The sequence below is a fragment of the Scyliorhinus torazame genome, chromosome 1 (genome assembly GCF_047496885.1).
Source record: "Scyliorhinus torazame isolate Kashiwa2021f chromosome 1, sScyTor2.1, whole genome shotgun sequence".
Lineage (NCBI taxonomy): Eukaryota > Metazoa > Chordata > Chondrichthyes > Carcharhiniformes > Scyliorhinidae > Scyliorhinus > Scyliorhinus torazame.
Window position 1 is genome coordinate 194,734,627 of NC_092707.1, and position 19,328 is coordinate 194,753,954.

Here is a 19,328-nt window from a genome sequence, read left to right on the forward strand (position 1 = left end):
TAACTGGTTCAAGGTGCTTGCTCCTTGTGCAGACTGCAAGGAGGGTGAGTGAATTGACCACACCATATGGAAGAGAAGGCCATTCAAGTGGGGAGAATGGAAATATATGAGGGAGTGGTGGGGAAAATTCTAGTCAGGAGGATAGATATTGTTCTGTTGCCATGACCAGGATGCTGAATGTTGTGTTAACTGCAAGAGTCTCACACAGATTGGCATGAGGGCAAATAGATTAAAGAGTTACCTGCAAGGCTGAAGGGTTCTGTGGCAGGAAGTGTTTCAATCCATAAATACTGGCCCAACACTGGAAAAGAAGACAGCTGCCCACTGGGGCATTGAGTCTATAAACCGGGCAGGGACCAGTGTCCTGGCAAATTGAATAACTCGGTCATATTAGTTATTATAATGTTTTAAGTAATATTGAAAAGAGTGTCGATGGATGAGGATGAATTTATAAATCTGAAGAGGATAGCCAAGCCTATAAAGTGGACTAGCGATTGAGGAAAAGACAAGCAAATTGTCAGGAAGAGACAGAGAGCTTAATAACAGTAATACAGCTTCAACAATTAAGGCCAATCAATGACAAGGAGTAAAAAGGTAAAATTAAAGCACTTTATGAATAATGAAGCACTTGTAACAAGGTAGAGGAATGGTGCAATTTGAGATAAATTGAATTAATCTAATAGCCATTGCTGAGATGTGTTTGCAGGGTGACCAGGGTTAGAATTAAATGGTATAGTAATCCAGGAGACATGGGGCGGGATTCTCCACCCCCACGCCGAAGTGGCCGCGCCGTCGTGAACGCCGTCGAGGTTCACGACGGCGCGGAACGGCCCCGGTCCCGACCGATTCAGGCTCTGACAATGGGCCAGTATCGGGGCCGCGTCATCTACCTGCGCCAGGCCTTGTCGCCCGCGTAAAAGCGGCGCCAAATAGATGACGCGGCCGGCGCTGCATAACGGACGTCATCCGCGCATGCGTGGTTGCCGTCCTGTCCAAATCCGCCCCGCAAGAAGATGGGGGACGGATCTTGCGGGGCCGCGGAAGGAAGGAGGTCCTCCTTCAGAGAGGACGGCCCGACGATCGGTGGGCACCGATCGTGGGCCACCCCCCATTCAAGGTGAAGCCCGGTGCAGAATCCCCCCTTGCCCCCCCACAGGCCGCCCCCCCAGCGTTAACGCACCGCCCACGACTGTAGCAACCAGGTGTGGACGGCGCTGCGGGGAACCCGCCGTTTTGGCCTGGCCGCTCGGCCCATCCGGGCCTCAGAATAGCGGGGGTGCCGGAGAACCGCCATTTTGGGTATCTCCGGCGATTCGCCGGCCTGCGGCCCGCGAAAACCGACCGGCCCGTTCCCGCCGCTTGGGAGAATCGGCGGGAGGGCGTCGGACCGGCGTCCCCGGACATTTCGGCAGCCCAGGTGATTCTCCCAGCCGGTGTGGGAGTGGAGAATCGCGCCCATGAGAAGGACAGATTTAACAGATTTATTCTTAACTTAAAAGTAAAGCCTCAACACAAGTGTCCCAGTGCGGGACTAATGGGATAGCATCTAAAGGGCTCAGTAACAAGTTCAAGCTGGGCGGACCTCCACCCGTTACCTTGGGAACTCGTACTCCACAAGCCCCATGAAGAGATTAATAATTGATTCCCCTTGGGTCTCATGAGGATTAACACATCTCTCCCACTCCCGCCCCCCCCCCCTGCTGAACAAAGTCCAGTTCACCACCTCACTCCAGTGATCATGAGGCCTCCTTTGCCTCTTGGAGAAAGGCCTTGGGTCCACCACCAGAGGAGCTGGAACTGGGAGCGTAAAGCCGAAGGGAAATCATCGCTTACTAGCCAAGCATCGAAGGGCCACTGTTGGGGGCTCTTTCTCCACATTGACTTCTGGCAAGTCAGTCACCTTGAGGGACCCCACTAGTTACAGGTTGCCAACCAGAGAAACACCCATTAATCCCCACTCTTTGCTTTCTATTAATTAACCAATCCTCTATCCATGCTACTACTTTCCCCTTAATGCCATGCATCTTCATCTTATGCAACAACCTTTTGTGTGGCACCTTGTCAAAGGCTTTCTGGAAATCCAGATATACCACATCCATTGGCTCCCCGTTATCTACCGCACTGTTAATGTCCTAAAAAAATTCCACTAAATTAGTTAGGCACGACCTGCCCTTTATGAAGCCATGCTGCGTCTGCCCAATGGGATAATTTCCATCCAGATGCCTCGCTATTTCTTCCTTGATGATAGATTCCAGCATCTTCCCTACTACCGAAGTTAAGCTCACTGGCCTAGAATTACCCGCTTTCTGCCTACCTCCTTTTTTAAACAGTGGTGTCACGTTTGCTCATTTCCAATCCGCCGGGACCACCCCAGAGTCTAGTGAATATTGGTAAATTATCACTCGTGCATTTGCAATTTCCCTAGCCATCTCTTTTAGCACTCTGGGATGCATTCCACCAGGTCCAGGAGACTTGTCTACCTTTAGCCCCATTAGCTTGCCCATTACTACCTCCTTGGTGATAACAATCCTCTCAAGGTCCTCACCTGTCATAGCCTCATTTCCATCAGTCACTGGCATGTTATTTGTGTCTTCCACTGTGAAGACCGACCCAAAAAACCTGTTCAGTTCCTCAGCCATTTCCTCTTCCCATTATTAAATCTCCCTTCTCATCCTCTAAAGGACCAATATTTACCTTAGCTACTCTTTTTTGTTTTATGTATTTGTAGAAACTTTTACTATCTGTTTTTATATTTTGAGCAAGTTTACTCTCATAATCTATCTTACTCTTCTTTATAGCTTTTTTAGTAGCTTTCTGTTGCCCCCTAAAGATTTCCCAGTCCTCTAGTCTCCCACTGATCTTTGCTACTTTGTATGTTTTTTCCTTCAATTTGATACTCTCCCTTATTTCCTTAGATATCCACGGTCGATTTTCCCTTTTTTTACCGTCCTTCCTTTTTATTGGTATAAACCTTTGCTGAGCACTGTGAAAAATCACTTGGAAGGTTCTCCACTGTTCCTCAACTGTTTCACTATAAAGTATTTGCTCCCAGTCTACCTTAGCTAGTTCTTCTCTCACCCCATTGTAATCTCCTTTGTTTAAGCACAAAACATTAGTGCTTGATTTTACCTTCTCACCCGCCATCTGTATTTTAAATTCCACCATATTGTGATCGCTCCTTCCGAGAGGATCCCTAACTATGAGATCCTGAATCAATCCTGTCTCATTACACAGGACCAGATCTAGGACCGCTTGTTCCCTCGTAGGTTCCATTACATACTGTTCTTTGAAACTATCACGGATACATTCTATAAACTCCTCCACAAGGCTGCCTTGACCAACCTGGTTAAACCAATCAACATGTAGATTAAAATCCCCCATGATAACTGCTGTACCATTTCTACATGCATCTGTTATTTCTTTGTTTATTGCCTGCCCCACCATAATGTTACTATTGGTGGCCTCTAGATTACTCCGATCAGTGACTTTTTTGCCTTACTATTCCTGATTTCCACCCAAATGGATTCAACCTTATCCTCCATAGCACCGATGTAATCCCTTACTGTTGCCCGGATGTCATCCTTAAATAACAGAGCTACACCACCTCCCTTACCATCCACTCTGTCCTTCCGAAAAGTTTGATACCCTCGGATATTTAACTCCCAGTCGTGACCATCCTTTAACCATGTTTCAGTAATGGCCACTAAATCATAGTCATTCACGATGATTTGCGCCATCAACTCATTTCCCTTATTCCGAATACTACGAGCATTCAGGTAAAGTACACTTATGTTGGCTTTTTTACCTCTGTTCTGAATCTTAACACCTCGATCAGTAACCTCTCCTCAGTTATATTTCCTCTTAAACCTTCTCCTAATTTTCCTTGTCGTTGAACCCATATCTTCATGTAACAACCTGCCGCGTCGCTTACCATTAATGTTTTCACTTCCCGTTTTATTTCTTTTAGTATTCCTGGTCCTATTCACTGAGCTCCCCTCAGTCACTGTACCTTGTACTGTCGCCTTTTTTGATTTTTGACTATGGCTTCTCTGCCTTACACTTTCCCCCTTACTGCCTTTTATTTCTGTCCCTGTTTTACTACCTTCCAACTTCCTGCATCGGTTCCCATCCCCCTGCCACATTAGTTTAAACTCTCCCCAACAGCTCTAGCAAACTCTAGGACATCGGTTCCAGTCCTACCCAGGTGCAGACCGTCCGGTTTGTACTGGTCCCACCTCCGCCAGAACCGGTTCCAATGTCCCAGGAATTTGAATCCCTCCCTCTTGCACCATCTCTCGAGCCACGCATTCATCCTCTCTATCCTGACATTCCTACTCTGACTAGCTTGTGGCACTGGTAGCAATCCTGAGATTATTACCTTTGAGGTCCTACTTTTTAGTTTAACTCCTAGCTCCCTAAATTCAGCTTGTAGGACCTCGTCCCGTTTTTTACCTATATCGTTGGTGCCTATGTGCACCATATGAGAGGATCTTTTGTCAAATTATGCATCCCAGCCACCCCCTATGGCCCCTCATGCCCCTTTGCAAAACTTTGCCTTTCCACCCACCCTTGAGGTTCTTCATGCCCCCTTTAGGGCAATATGATGGCACTGTGGTTAGCGTGCTTCGATTCCGACCTCGGATGACTTTGTGTCTGGAATTTACACATTCTCTTCCTGCCTGCGTGGGTTTCAATAATATTGGTAATAACCTTTATTATTGTCACAAGTAGGCTTACATTAACACTGCAATGAAGTTAGTGAAAATCCCCTCGTCGCCACATTCTGGCACCTGTTCGAGTACACTGAGGGAGAATTCAGAATGTCCAATTCACCCAACAAGCATGTCTTTCGGGACTTTTGAGAGGAAACTGGAGCACCCAGAGGAAACCCAAGCAGACACGGGGATAGCGTGCAGACTCCACACAGACAGTGACTCAAGCAGGAACCTCTGGTACTGCGATTTCCTCCCACAGTCAAAAGGTGTGCAGGTCAGGTGGATTGGCTATGATAAATTGCCCCGTTGTATCAAAAGGTTTTTTTGGGAGGGGAGGTTACAGGGGGAGGGCGGGAGGATTGGACCTAGGTAGGGTGTTCTTTCAGAGGGTCAGTACAGACTCGATGGGCCAAATGGCTATCTCTGCATTGCAGGGATTCTATGACAGGCTCTGACACTTCCATGCTCTTTGACTCACTGTACACTTTCTAGAAACAATGAACACAGTGTAAGGTTGGATGTGTGAAAGAACATCTCTTAAAAACACGTAATCCATTGATCGCTTTCTCCTGTGAAAATAAAGCTAGTAGCAGCGTCAATTATCATGGCCCGTTAAAATTTCAAAACTACAAACCACAAACTTAGAATTAATTGATTTCTGTCAACAAGCCTTATGTATGCCAATTAAATATTTTGGCAGAAAGCTTTCGTGACTGTAAAAATAAAGGTTATTTATTCCCTCACACAGCCCAAACTAAATGCAAAATCACAAACACTCACTCTTATTCACACATCCATACACATAAAGATTGGGTACAGATAAAGGTCATTCACTTTTACTGATCACAGTTATCTCAGGTTCTGATTTATGATCCCATGTGGCAGGTCTGTGGACTTTTAAATTGATTGAACGATTTAATGTTGGAATGAGTGTCTTGTAAAGTGAAGGGTTTTCAGAGAGTTGTGAGGTTTCATGTAGCTGAATAGCTGAGAGGTTGGTTCTCAGGTGAACTTTGAAAACTGGTACGGGTTATATTTTCTGGCTGCCTGAAGTTACACAGCATGGGCGTCATTCTCCGCCGGCGGGAGTCTCCGTTCTGCCGGCACCGGGGGGTTTCCCGACGGCGTGGGGCTGCCCCACAATGGGAAACCCCATTGACCGGCCTGTGTTACGGAGACTCCCGCCGGCCGGTCGACGCAGAAATGTGGCGGGGCGGGTAGGAGAATTTCGCCCCATGTTTCTGAGTCTGATTCACAGATTGGCTGAGCCAATGTTTCGGATAGTTTTGGCGGAACTGCCTGCACACAGCTCCAAGCTGATCTTTTAAACAAACAAAAGATGGCTGTCTCCATGTGGCGTTTGATAAGTTCAATGCCTTTTCCAAATAAGGCACAGTGTTCATGTTGATTCCACATTCTGTTTTGTGGGCTAAAACCTCGGAGGATTTGAGACAGTCAGTGCCTTTGTGAAAATGATCCATCCAAATCAGATAACCCCCTTTGATTCATTTCAGGGACGGGCAATGACTCACATCAGTCGAGAATATTCTTTGGTTCCTTATTGAGACAAGGGAATGGTTCTCCACAAAAAAGGTCAGGCGACCTTGCGCGACCATCTTTTCTAGCCTTTTTGACCAATTATTTTTAAATTTATTTATAAAATTATTTTGAAGTTCAGAATATGACATTTTGGTACTGAGCATGACACCGGCATCCATCAAAGGCATTATGTGAATCCAAATCTTCCTTGTTTCGATGTACTGAAGCTCCTTTGAGTAACTATTGGCTATCATTCTGCTGAGGGTTCAGATGCAATTTTTGACTCACAGCTCTCAGAATTCCAGATTAGATTATTAACCAAGAATCACCAACATTTTTTCATTTTGGTTTAACAATATATACTATGAACATGACCCAACAGCCATGTTGCACCTGAAAAGCAGCTCGCCACGGTGCAGCTTGGCCGAGGAAAACCGTGAGGCCCCGCTCCCAGATTCTACCCGGCTCGCAACGTCTTGTGAGATTCAACACATTCTGGTGAGACATTGAATTGTGAATCCCGCCCACAACGGGCAGGATCACTTTTTAGCAAATCTGCATATTAGAGCGAAACAGTAAGCCTCACTCTAATGTGCAAATTTCCAAGGTATCTGAGGCTTTGGGATTCAGCTCTTTTGCCTCAGAGACCTCAAGAAGTGCTGTTTAGCACTGCTCACCACTGGAGACCAGATGGAACGGCGCTCATGGAGGTTTCCCAGGGAATTGGAAGTTCCCCAGCTGCATTCTCTTTGGGAAGAGTGGTGCCCTGGCACTGCTAGTGCCACCTGTATACCCTAGCAGTGCAGCCTGGTACTCTAGCTGTGCCAATATGGCACCCTGGCAGTACCATCTGGGTGTCAGCCTGGCACTGCTAAGGTGCCAGGTGGCATTCACAGCTGGAATGGGCACTGCCAGGGTGCCAGGTTAACACTGGCAAGGTGCTAAGCTGGCATTTATTTTGCGCATGTGATCTGGCCGTGGTTGCCCGGCCTGGGTGTTTGGGGGGGGGGGGGGGGGGAGTGTGAACCCTCCCATAGTGCGTTCATGCTGGGCGTGGAGGTTGGTAAATTGTTTTGGGAGCCTCCGAGATCTCCCATTAAAAATGGCAGCCCAATCATTTGCTACAATGGGGAGTTCCAGCAAGTGGCACTCTCCACTGTACAAAATGGAGATATGTGTGGCCTGAGCTGCGCATTTCCCATTCAGGTCCCTTATTCGATGTGAGTTGCATTGAATATCCATGTGTTTCGCAGCACTGCGAGCGCCGGGAAGCACACGGCCAAAGGCTGGCGTGAAAGGGCCACATATTCAAAGTCCTGCATGGGGCTACCAGTGAACTGTTGGGAAGCTTGCAGCTTTTGCTGCAGATACGGGCCACCGCACTTCTGGTTCAGAGACTGCGCATGCGCAAGGCGGCGGCCTTTAGCGGCCGGACCATGCTCCATGGCAGACTCAGACTGCAAAACTGGACCTCCCAAATAGTGCCCCCGATTGGCTGCGCACCTGGCCCCGACCACCCGCCCAAAAATACCCTGGGCCCGTATGTGGCCCCCCCCCGACCTCCGATCGGCTTGCCCCCGCCCATGGCAGCCGCGGACTGAGTCTGCAGCCGCCACGCTAGTATCCCAACCGGCAGGAATATGAGTGGCCCACGACACAGGGCTTCAGCCGGTCGGGGGCGGAGCGGGCCTCCAACAATGGCTGCGGGTAGGTGATACGCGGTGCGGCGTACTCTCTGAGTATGCCGCTTTTCGGGGCCCGGAGAATCGGGGAACTGGCGCCAGTCCCGATTCCGTGCACGGAAATAGATTCTCCACCCCGACACTGGCCGGGATTTTGGCATCGGCGTGCGGAGAATCCAGTCCCAGGTGCAGCGGGATGGAGAACCCCACCCATATATAGTCTTGAACTTGGATCATCATTATTGCCCCCTGAATTCTCAATGAATTAACCATAGATGGGCATCATGCATTCACGCTTGCCTCAGCTGATGCCTGTTGCCACGGTAGCTAGTGACCACCTCTTCTTGCAATTTGGAAACAAATGCTGTTTTCAGATCAGGGGCGAAATTCTCCTACCCGCCCCGCCACATTTCTGCGCCGACCGGCCGGCGGGAGTCTCCGTAACACCGGCCGGTCAATGGGGTTTCCCATTGTGGGGCAGCCCCACGCCGTCGGGAAACCCCCGGGCGCCGGCAGAACGGAGACTCCCGCCGGCGGAGAATGACGCCCCAGAGATCACTCGGTCACTAAGTGGTTAAACGCTTTTGAAATTAATTTTGTGGGCCTCAACTGATTCTCTGGTGGATGTCTATGATCTCTGTTCACAGAAGGAACCAGGTTGTAAATTTTAATCAGTAAATCCATTAGTTTTCTGGCGTTGGACGAGCAGGTAAGTCTTAGTTGCTGCATTTGCCATGTTAAGGGTAGGAATCAAACACAGGTTTCATCTGTACTGCATTTCATTAGATTCATGTCTACCTTATGTCCCCACTATAAGATTGACAGAGAGTCACGTACACAAACATCAACTAACAGGCAGTTAAAGAGTTTAGATTTTCAATAGTGCTGAATGATCAATAAATAATGCATTTTATTTGTGAGATTATGATTGACAGAGTTTTATCTCGTCAACAATAGGTTATTGAAAATACTCCCCCCCCTCTCCTCTGCTGAAGGGTTTGCCTTTTGCGAGTGTACCCTTTCATAAGCTGTGTACACCTAACAGCCATTCCAAAGAAATAGAAAAAGAAGAAACAAACAAAATATACAAAAATTGAAGTTTTGTAATAAAGAATATGTTATAATAGGGAGATTTTTTTTTTTACTGTGGAAGCAGACACGCAGCTTTCAACGCCTGAGCTAAATCTTTGGTCCATATTTCTAGGCTCTCAACTGTTGCACTTATTTGCGATTGTTTAATCCCCTAAGTACACTGTATGCACGTCCAAACTATTTCATAAAAATTCAACAGATGTCTAAATGGGCAGAATTCTCCGGCCGTTCGCTGGCGGTGGGATTCTGTGTTCCCACCAGCAGTGCACCCCTGTCCGAAGGTTTCCGGGCGTTGTGGGGTGGTCCCATTGACAAGTGGCGGGAGTAAAGTGTCGTGCCGCCAGCGAACATTGCGGCCAAATTCTCCATCTTCATTGGCAGCGGTAGCGGAGCAGACTGGCAACAGAGTCATGGCCTAATATTTCAGCACGGAGCACTGACAAAATTATTTGTTAATTTTTCAACAGAAATCAAAAATTTCCACTTTTGAGAAGATGTGGGCTTTTATGAGCAGCAGACAGCAAACCGCACTCGTTAAATCTAACGAGGAAGGAATCCAGCGAGTCCTTGGTGCCGATTATGCCTTTCTAATGGAATCTACCAGCATTGAGTACGCCACTCAAAGGAACTGCAATCTGACCCAGATCGGCAGTCCCATGGACTCGAAAGGCTATGGTATCGGAACTCCCCTTGGTATGAAACCTTTTACTGGTCTTTAGTTCAGAGTTGAGCAGCATCTGACCGCTGACAGCTAGTTTACTTTTAATGTAATCTCTCCTGACTCATAATTAAGAAGTTTTACCCTTAATTTTTTTTTTGTCACAAGTTACTATTTAACTTAACACAACTGGTAATAGGTCAGCAGCGACAAGATTAATGCAGAGCAGTTTTACCTTACTGTGGTACTGATGAAAAACATGTGCAGTGTAACTCATTGTGCAAAATCATTGTCCAAACTGCAGAAAGAAAATGGAGCGAGGCTAACTCGCATTGCTGTGACTTTGAACAAACACTAGTATAATTACAACCTGTGCAAAGGCAACTTAAAAAGGTTCTCAAGTGACTGTTATGATCTCTGTCGAGACTGGTAACTTTTAAAAAGAAATTCAAACTTGCAGTTGATGGCGGGAAGGATGAAACTGTTTTTAGACAATTCGTGGGGTGAGTTCCCCGCCTCCCCAGCCGCATGTTCCTCGGCGGCGTGCCATCGTCGGCAGCGGGATTCTGCATTTCTGCAGCGGGCCAATGTTTCCCATTGTGGCCACCCCACGCCATCACGGGCATGATGCGCTGGCAGCGGAATGGAGAATCCCGCCAGTGGAGAATTCACTCCACTGTATAAAAAAACTAAAAGCACACTTGACTAAGCACTATATTTGAAGGCAACTTATACTTTAAACCACAGAAAAGATTGCCCTCCTTCCCCTCTTATTTTTAGCACAACTGAAAAAACACATTTTGCAGATATACTTTACATTGCCCTTTCAGCAGAAATTTAATTCTCCCAGAATCACATCTAAAATGATTCTTAGCTCCTGAAGGTTTACTTCTGGGACGAAATTCTCCCCCAACGGCGGGATGCCCGCCGACTGGCGCCAAAGCCGGCGCCAATCAGACTGGCATCGCGCCGGCCCAAAGGTGCGGAAGTCTCCGCATCTTTGGCGGCCTAGCCCCAACATTGAGGGGCTAGGCCGACGCCGGAGGGATTTCCGCCCCGCCAGCTGGCGGAAATGGCGTTTGTTGCCCCGCCAGCTGGCGCGGAAATGCGGCGCATGCGCGGGAGCGTCAGCGGCCGCTGTCAGTTTCCCCGCGCATGCGCGGGAGCGTCAGCGGCCGCTGAAAGTTTCCCGCGCATGCGCAGTGGGGAGAGTCTCTTCCGCCTCCGCCATGGTGGAGGCCGTAGCGGAGGCGGAAGGGAAAGAGTGCCCCCACGGCACAGGCCCGCCCACGGATCGGTGGGCCCCGATCGCGGGCCAGGCCACCGTGGGGGCACCCCCCGGGGTCAGATCGCCCCGCGCCCCCCCCCCCCCCCCAGGACCCCGGAGCCCGCCCACGCCGCCTGGTCCCGCCGGTAAATACCAGGTTTGATTTACGTCGGCGGGACAGGCAATTCCTGGGTGGGACTTCGGCCCATTCGGGCCGGAGAATCCAGCGGGGGGTCCCGCCAACCGGCGCGGCTGGATTCCCGCCCCCGCCCAATCTCCGGGAGCGGAGACTTCGGCGGGGGCGGGGGCGGGATTCACGGCGGCCAACGGCCATTCTCCGACCCGGCGGGGGGTCGGAGAATGACGCCCCTGTTCTTTTCCCTTTCTCAGTCCAGTAACTTCTAACCTCAGAACTGTCCTTCATGGTGAGAGTATTACTGGAGATCCTTCCTCGAGTATAAGCTAAGCAAAGTGAATCTTTCAACTTTATTTTATTTCCTCACAAATTTGGTCTCTTTAATCAGGGCGCGCACCTCCAGTTACATTCCAGTGCAGTGAACCATAGAGACCGCCGCCTTCTAGCTGCTCTCTCTCCTACACACTGGGAGAATAACTGTGTATGTATCAATGATATTTTCGGGAAACCTTTAACCCAATCGTTACAATGGCTACCTCTGCAACATGAATCACGTCAGTTATGTGTCCAGTTAAAAATGCTGATTACCTATCCGTAAGAGTTTGACTCTCTTTCTTCTTGGAATTAAATGGACAGTTTAAAGCACAACAGTGTACAACCCAACATTCTCAATATTTTTCAGGACCGAAGAAACTCCTCGGGCTGGATTCTCCAGCCACAGGCTTGCAATGAATTGCCCAAGATTGCAATCAATTTCATTCTGCAAAACCAGGGGCTACATTATGATGAGCCCAAAAGTTAGTGAATTTGCCCCGTGTTGTAGAACCTTGCAATAAATAGCTGCCTTAACCAAACAGTACTGCTTACAAACGGGTAGGCTCTTATTGAGCAGAACAGGACATAGCCGCAGGATCCGTCTGGTCTTATGACCAGAAAGCCGGCGCCACCCCTGTATTGATCCTCCGCCCGGTGGGAGGCGAGCAGCCACGCAGTGTAAAGATCCCAGCTTTACCTGTGGATACGGCCGCAGAATGGTCGGGTCCGTGGCCGCGCATGCGCAGGGCGGTGGCTGCGGCGTACAACATGGCGCCGGCTGCACGTGGACCCTGCCTGCCAAAAACAGCCCCCCTGTAACCCCCCCTTGCACTTCTGCACCACCACCCACCAGTTCCCCCCAGCCCCACCGAAGCCCCCCCTGCCAGCGGAAAAGATCCCCCCTGACTGGCTGCACTGGACACACTCCGCAGCCACCATGCGAGGTCCCCGAACGGTGTGAGCACATGAGAGCAACCCCAAACGCGGACTCGGCCCACTGGGGGCGGAGCATCGGGGGAGGGCCTCAGGTGACGGCCTGAGTATGCCGTTTTTGAGGGGACGGAGATCGCAAAAACAGCACCACCTCCCAATTCCAGCTTAAGAATGGATTCTCCAGGCGATCGCCAAACCCAATTTTGGCGTCAGCGATCGGAGAATCCAGCCCCTCGTCTGTACTCTGACATTGCAGCTGCCTCACCATTGTGTTCAAGTTTAAATACCATGCTCTATTCCCCATAAAATGACAAAACAATCTACATCTTCCTTTAATCTGTACTCTAAATTGAAGACACTATCCCAAAACATCATAATCTTTTGGATGTTATTAATTGTAACGTGACTGACTACAACTGAATAAACATAATTTGCAGCATCTTGGCAAAGAGCCAAATGTCGTATCAGATCTTCATTGCCATTGATATTTAACCAACATAATTGGGCGAAATGCAGAGTTGATGGTACACAGCGACCCTGCCATTGTACCAGTCTCCAAAACCCACTATCTGTATAGTATGGCTACAGGCTAAAATTTAGATAAATTGTCTCATTGCAAACAGCCACAAAGCAGTGTTTCAAGATAGATGGCGGTACAATGAGATTTCACTCCAGGTTTTTAACTTGTCTTTATTGCTAATTTGTTTATCACTCCCCTCCACAGGCTCACCATATAAAGAGAAGATAACCATTGCTGTCCTCCAGCTTCAGGAGGACGGCAAGCTGCACATGATAAAAGAGAAATGGTGGCGAGGTAACGGCTGCCCTGAGGAAGAAAACAAAGAGGCCAGTGCCCTCGGCATACAAAACATTGGTGGCATCTTCATTGTGTTAGCAGCAGGACTGGTGCTGTCAGTATTTGTGGCAATAGGAGAGTTCATTTATAAACTCCGAAAAACTGCAGATCGTGAACAGGTAAGTAAGCAAAAGTGAGTATTTTTCACCTAATGACAGAAAGGGGAAGTTTACAGAATTTTATTCCTGACACTGGCTTCTCTGTTTCCTTGGAAACAGGACAGTTGAGATGCCATCACTTCCATTCTTGCCCCAACTCTTGGTTGCCCATGGCAACTTGACTGATTCATTCGGCTTACAGGCTGCTGTCTGGATCTTTCGCCTTCGGTTCTCAAGTTTAGAAACAACATGGAAATATATCAACTCTGACTTTACAAGGCGACTATGTAACTATCCAATAGTGTTCCCTGTTTAAATTTCTGATAGATATAGGCTCAAGTCTGTTTAAGGACAGCAGAGAGGTAACACCAAAACCAGGCAAAACCCTTGTTAGATCTCTGCCTCTGTTGAACTCACTAGATACATTTTTGAAAAGGAAGGGTACAGGGACAGTGGAACAGGCAAAAAAAAAGAGGAATAGATAGGCCAGATTGGGAAACCACTTTTTCCCATTAATAAACGTGTCAATAACCAGGGGGCATAGATTTAAGGTTAAGAGATAGAAGGCTAAGAGGGAAGTTGAAGAGAGAGTGGTGAGAGTCTGGACCTCACTGCCTGAAAGGGTGGTTGAGTCAGAAACTCGCATCACATTCACTAAGTATTTAGATATTCACTTGCGCTGCCGTAACCTCCAGGGTTGCGAGCCAAGTGCTGGAAAATGGGATTTGTGTAGTCAGGTCTTTGATGACCAGCTTGGAAATTATGGGCCAAATGACCTCCTCCTTTGCTGTTGATGTCTTATGAATCAATGAATAATTAAGATTAGAGTGAGAAGGTCCACTTCAGGAGCTCCAAAGGCCACTAGCCCAATGGCCTTCAGCAGTGCTGTAAAAACAAAATTTTAATAGTTATTTTTAAATTTTTCCAATTAAGGGGGTAATTTAATGGGGCCAATCCACCTACCCTGCACAGCTTTGGGTTGTGCGGGTGAGACCCATGCAGACATGTAGCGTATGTGCAAACTCCATGCGGAGAGTGACCCGGGGCCGGGATCGAACCTGGGTACACGGCGCCGTTAGGCAGCAGTGCTAACCATTGCATCACACTGCCACCCCTGCTATAAATGTTATAATTCTGTAAAAAGTGAGTTTCACAATACAGAGGAGAAGTCAAAAATGGGCAAAAATGAGCCAGAGTTGTGCATCCCCTGGCAAGCCTTGCAATCTGGACTATTCCTGTAAGAAAGAAACAGAGCGAATGACAGAGGGAAGGGTTTAGATTGCAATCTTGACGAATGATGTGAACTCGCTGTTATTTTCCAAGAGCATTTTGGCCAATATATCTGATAAAGTTCAGAAGGGACTGTGTATTGCCAAATGAATGTTAGGGTAACTTAACATCCCCGCCAATCTGCCAGAGGACATCTTGAGCAGTGTTGCATCATAACATTGTAATGAAACACTGGCCGACACTCTGCTCCTCCACATAGTAAGCTCTTAATTTCAATTCTTTTCTTTTAAATCTTTTTATTGGCATTTTCAAAAGTTATAAACAGTGATGTACATTGTTGGCCAAATTTATTTACTGTGTTATACAGAAAGGTTTGTCTTGTCCTTCTCTTATTTACATTCTGCCATCATTTGGCTTGGCGTGTGGTCCTTTCCACCCCCCCCCCCCCCCCCCCCCCAGCCCACTCTGCCCTGCCCCCCCTTTCTCCCCCCTTGTGTCTTCCCTGGTCGTTTTTTCTGGGGGCTTTCCCCCTGCTTTCTCTCCCCTTCCACCCCCCCATTTCTTTTCTTCCCCCGTCAACTTCAGCTATGTTTCTCCTGTGATTGGGGGGCGGGGGGGGGGGGGGTTGGCCCCTCCCTCCCACATTGTTCCCTTTTGTGTCTCTCCAGCCTTTTCTCCTCTTCCCCCCACCCCCCCCCCCTCCCCCATGGCTGCGCTAGGAGCTATGGTTCCCCTCCTGACTTTATTTTTCTTTTTTCCTCTCCTTTTTCTTTCTATCTTTCCCGTTTCCCCATCTTACTCATTGCTGCTAGCCTCAAACAGGTTCTGGAACAGGCCGTCAAACGGCCCCCATGTGTTTAGGAAGCCTTCCTCCGACCCCCGAATGGCATACTTAATCTTCTCCAGGTGGAGAAATTCCAAAAGGTCAGCAAGCCAGTCTGTAGCTGTGGGTGGTGCTGCTGATTGCCAGCTGAGCAGGATTCTTCGGCGTGCGATTAGGGAAGCGAAATCGAGGGCGTTGGCCCTCTTCCCCATGTGTAGCTCTGGCTGCTCTGATACCCAGAAGATTGCCACAATTAGGCATGGCTTCACCCTCATCCCCACAATCTTCGACATTGCCTCGGAGAAAGCTGTCCTGAGCCCCGCAAGTTTGGGACAAGTCCAGAACATGTGGGTATGGTTGGCCGGGCCGCTCTGGCACCGTTCACATTTGTGCTCCACCTCCAGGAAGAACCTGCTAATTCAGGTTATGGTCAGGTGTGCTCTGTGCACCACTTTAAGCTGCATGGGGCTAAGCCTTACGAACGAGGAGGTGTAGTTGGCCCTGCTCAGTGCTTCGCTCCAGAGTCCCCACCCCACTTCTGTCTCCAGTTCGTCCTCCCATTTCCGGCTGGTCTCGTCCAGTGGTGTTCAGGCTCTGTCCAGTAGCTGTCCATACATTTCCCACAAAGTCCCCCTTCCTTACTGTCTGTGCTTATCAGGTCCTCTAACAGTGTCGTTTCTGGGGTCCCGGGGTACCCTACTGCCTCTTTGAGGTGGAACTGATTTATTTGCAGGTGTCTCATTTCCTGTTCTGTCGGCAGTTCCCACTCCTCCGTCAATTTGTCCAGTGTCGCTAGTCTGTGCCCTACATAGAAGTCCCTAACTGTCATGTGCCCCCCCATCCCGTCCTGTCTCCATTTCCTAAAGGTTCTGTCTAGCATGGCTGGGGGGAATTTGTGGTGCCACAGATGGGAGCCATGGGGTCTTAATTTCAATTCTGCTGCTGTGGACTATTCCTAATTGGAAATGAGTCATAGGAGGTAGAACAAAATAGCCTGCAGCTCTGTTCAATATTTTTAACATATTGTTTGGAACTGAGATAACCTTGCTTTCAAACAGCATTGTCTTGCCTCCATTTACTGCAGAGCAATTCCTATAAACTTCTTGGAGGCCAGGAAATAAGCCTACACTTATAAAAATTGTTCCAAACCCCACATGTAGAAAGTAAATAGAAAAATAAAAATTACAGTTGAGCAAGTTGAAAATTCCTGCTAAACCTTGGGGTCAACCTCCACTCAAATCTCTTATATAATGCTGTCAACTGGGGGAGATATTTGCCCAGTCCAGCAGAATGGCAATAATTGGGGTAGCACTGTGGTGCAGTGGGTTAGCCCTGCTGCCTCACGGCGCCGAGGTCCTAGGTTCAATCCTGCCTCTAGGTCACTGTCCGTGTGGAGTTTGCACATTCTCCCCATGTTTGCATGTGTTTCGCCCCCACAACCCAAAGATGTGCAGGGCAGGTGGATTGGCCACACTAAATTGCCCCTTAATTGGAAAAAATGAATTGGGTACTCTAAATTTATTTTTTAAAAAGAATGGCAATAATTGAGAACAAAGAAATGCAACACTGATGGTGAGGAAACCAATATTGATTTGTAACATCTCAAAGGATACAGACGTTGCATGAATGATACGACATACAAATGGGGCCCAACATATCATTCATTCAATGTTACTTTTTACACTGCATGTAATGAGTGTAACACCAGTAATCCAATTATTTATTTTTTTCGGCATGCTTTCTACTTGTTTTTGAAATAACGGCATCCAATGCATGGCCAGCATTTATCTCCCATACTTAGTTGTCCTTGAAAGTGTGAGCCATCTTCATAAACTACTCAGCACGTGTGAAGAAACTCCCACAGTGCTGAGAGTTCGGAGATCAGACACCTTGATCAAGTGACGATGAAGGATCATGATAGATAACCGCAGTTATGTAAACATAAGAATGATCTTTCTTTCTATTACCATTTAACCCTATGACAAACTTTCATCATTCAAAATGGCCAAAGGCTTTGTGTGGGGTTTTTAATACCTTAAATATTCCATTCAGAACTTTATTCTGCTGAAAAATAATATGGGCTGTAAAACTAGAATCACCAAATGTGTGACTGATATTTTCCCAGAGATCCTTGTGCAGCACCATGGCTCAGGAACTTCGGTTATCCCTCACGTGCCAACGGCGAGTGAAGCACAAGCCTCAGGCGCCAGTCATGGTGAAGACCGAGGCGGTAATCAACATGCATACATTCAATGACCGGCGACTGCCCGGGAAGGACAACATGACCTGCAACACTGGGCTGACTCCGGTGTTCCCCTAGGAGACATGCAGCCTGTGCTGGGAGCAGAATAGGCGCGCTCTAGCACTGAAAGAGGAGAGAGGCTGGAGCTTTGTTTCAGAGACAGGGCCTGTCGGACATCAAAGGTGTTTCAAAAAACGGCAAAACCCCAGAGCATGGACAAATGCAATATGCAACGCATGGAAAACATAACTAAAAACAGCACAAGGCTACAGGTAGTGTTTCTGAAACTTGAATCAGGACAAACGGGGACATAAAACCCCAAACACTAAATGCGTGGGAAATTTCAGTGCTGATATATTGGAAGAAATGGAACCAGGCAGTGGGCAGTAAGGCCAAAACAATGGAGAAAATGAAGTAGCAACAGTGCAATTACACCTTGGTGGAAACCTTCAGCATGGCAATAACAACATTCATTCTGTCAGCTCCAGGTATTGACTCAGACAGGAGGCATCTATGGATATTGATTTCAAGAGTGCTGCACGCAGTACGTTCATTCAAGGGTGCAGTTGACCATTTAACTCACAGCATGAAAAGTTGCTGTCATGTCTCAGCAGCTGTTACTCCTTTATCTTTTACCTCAGTGCTGTGCTTCCTTTCTGCCATTGAGAGACACTAATAGACAGAGCTGGAAGTGAATGGTGCCTCCAGAAAACTGCGAGACTGGGGGTGGGTGGGTGGGGGGGGGGGGAAACAAAAATCAAAACGGAAAGGACTAAACAGACATCAAGATGACAAGCAGAGTATACAAAATGTAGTTGTTTTCATATTTTGTGTCCAGTTTTTTATCTAATTGTTTAATTTGTGCTTGATTAACAGAAAGAACAAATGGTAGTGTTTTTATGAAATGATGGTTTTGAAGGGATTTTACCATGTGAACAAAATTTTAATTCAGTAAAAATTACCAAAGAACTATCTGCTAACTAGGGATAGTCTGTCGAGTATGTGTTGATTATTCTTTTTTAAAAAATATCCTTCGGGTTTGTTTATATAAATAACATGCATTTTTAATTTACCGACTAAATCACAAACAGCTTCCGGTTCATTGCAAACTATAGTATCTCCCTGCCTCCCATTGAATGGTTGGCTGGAGGTTGACCCAGGAAACAGATTGCATCCTTGGGACAGGATTAGAAAAGGGGCCGACCCTTTTGTCTGATGCCAGATTGAGCCATTGAAAGCGCATCTAATGCGGCCGCATCCTAGCATGCCACTATTTCCCAGATCTGAACAAGTTCACACTGGAGGCCTCGGCCACAGTGGGTGTCATTGACTTAGCAAACCTTGAAGTTGAGCCGTTTCATATTTCACTGCATCCTTTTTTCCCAATTCTTATTGCAAATGTTAAAACAGCTTATATTGTAACACTGTCATAGGGGTAATTGTAAATGTTGGCATTACAAAGTGTACCATAGATTGAAATCTTTGTCATTAGTCAGTTAGTCAGTAATTTAGAGTGAGCATTCACTGATTGGACCTTTATTTCTCTTCTCAGTGATATGAGAAGGAGAGAAAGAGGTGGGGGAAAGAGAGAGGGAGAGACAAAGAGAGATGAAGATAAAGGTAAGGAGGGAAAGGGAAACACACAGCGACATAATTTTGAGAGAAAGACCTTTCCAATTTTTTACAATACCCACGAAGGTTGACATTATCATTAAAATGCTCATCCATTATCCCCTACCGTA

At 47.6% G+C, this 19,328-nt stretch overlaps 1 protein-coding gene across 1 annotated transcript in view; it reads left to right on the forward strand.

Moving 5' to 3' along the window:
* LOC140418302 (glutamate receptor ionotropic, kainate 3-like) overlaps nucleotides 1-18,306 on the forward strand; it is a 727,178-nt gene extending 708,872 nt beyond the window's left edge. Inside the window, exons 14-16 of the mRNA XM_072501774.1 lie at nucleotides 9,496-9,721; nucleotides 13,062-13,312; nucleotides 17,470-18,306. Of these exons, the coding sequence (XP_072357875.1) occupies nucleotides 9,496-9,721; nucleotides 13,062-13,312; nucleotides 17,470-17,664 (672 nt within the window). The 3' untranslated portion in view covers nucleotides 17,665-18,306. The remainder of the gene's footprint in view (nucleotides 1-9,495; nucleotides 9,722-13,061; nucleotides 13,313-17,469) is intronic.
* The last annotated feature ends 1,022 nt before the right edge of the window (nucleotides 18,307-19,328 follow it).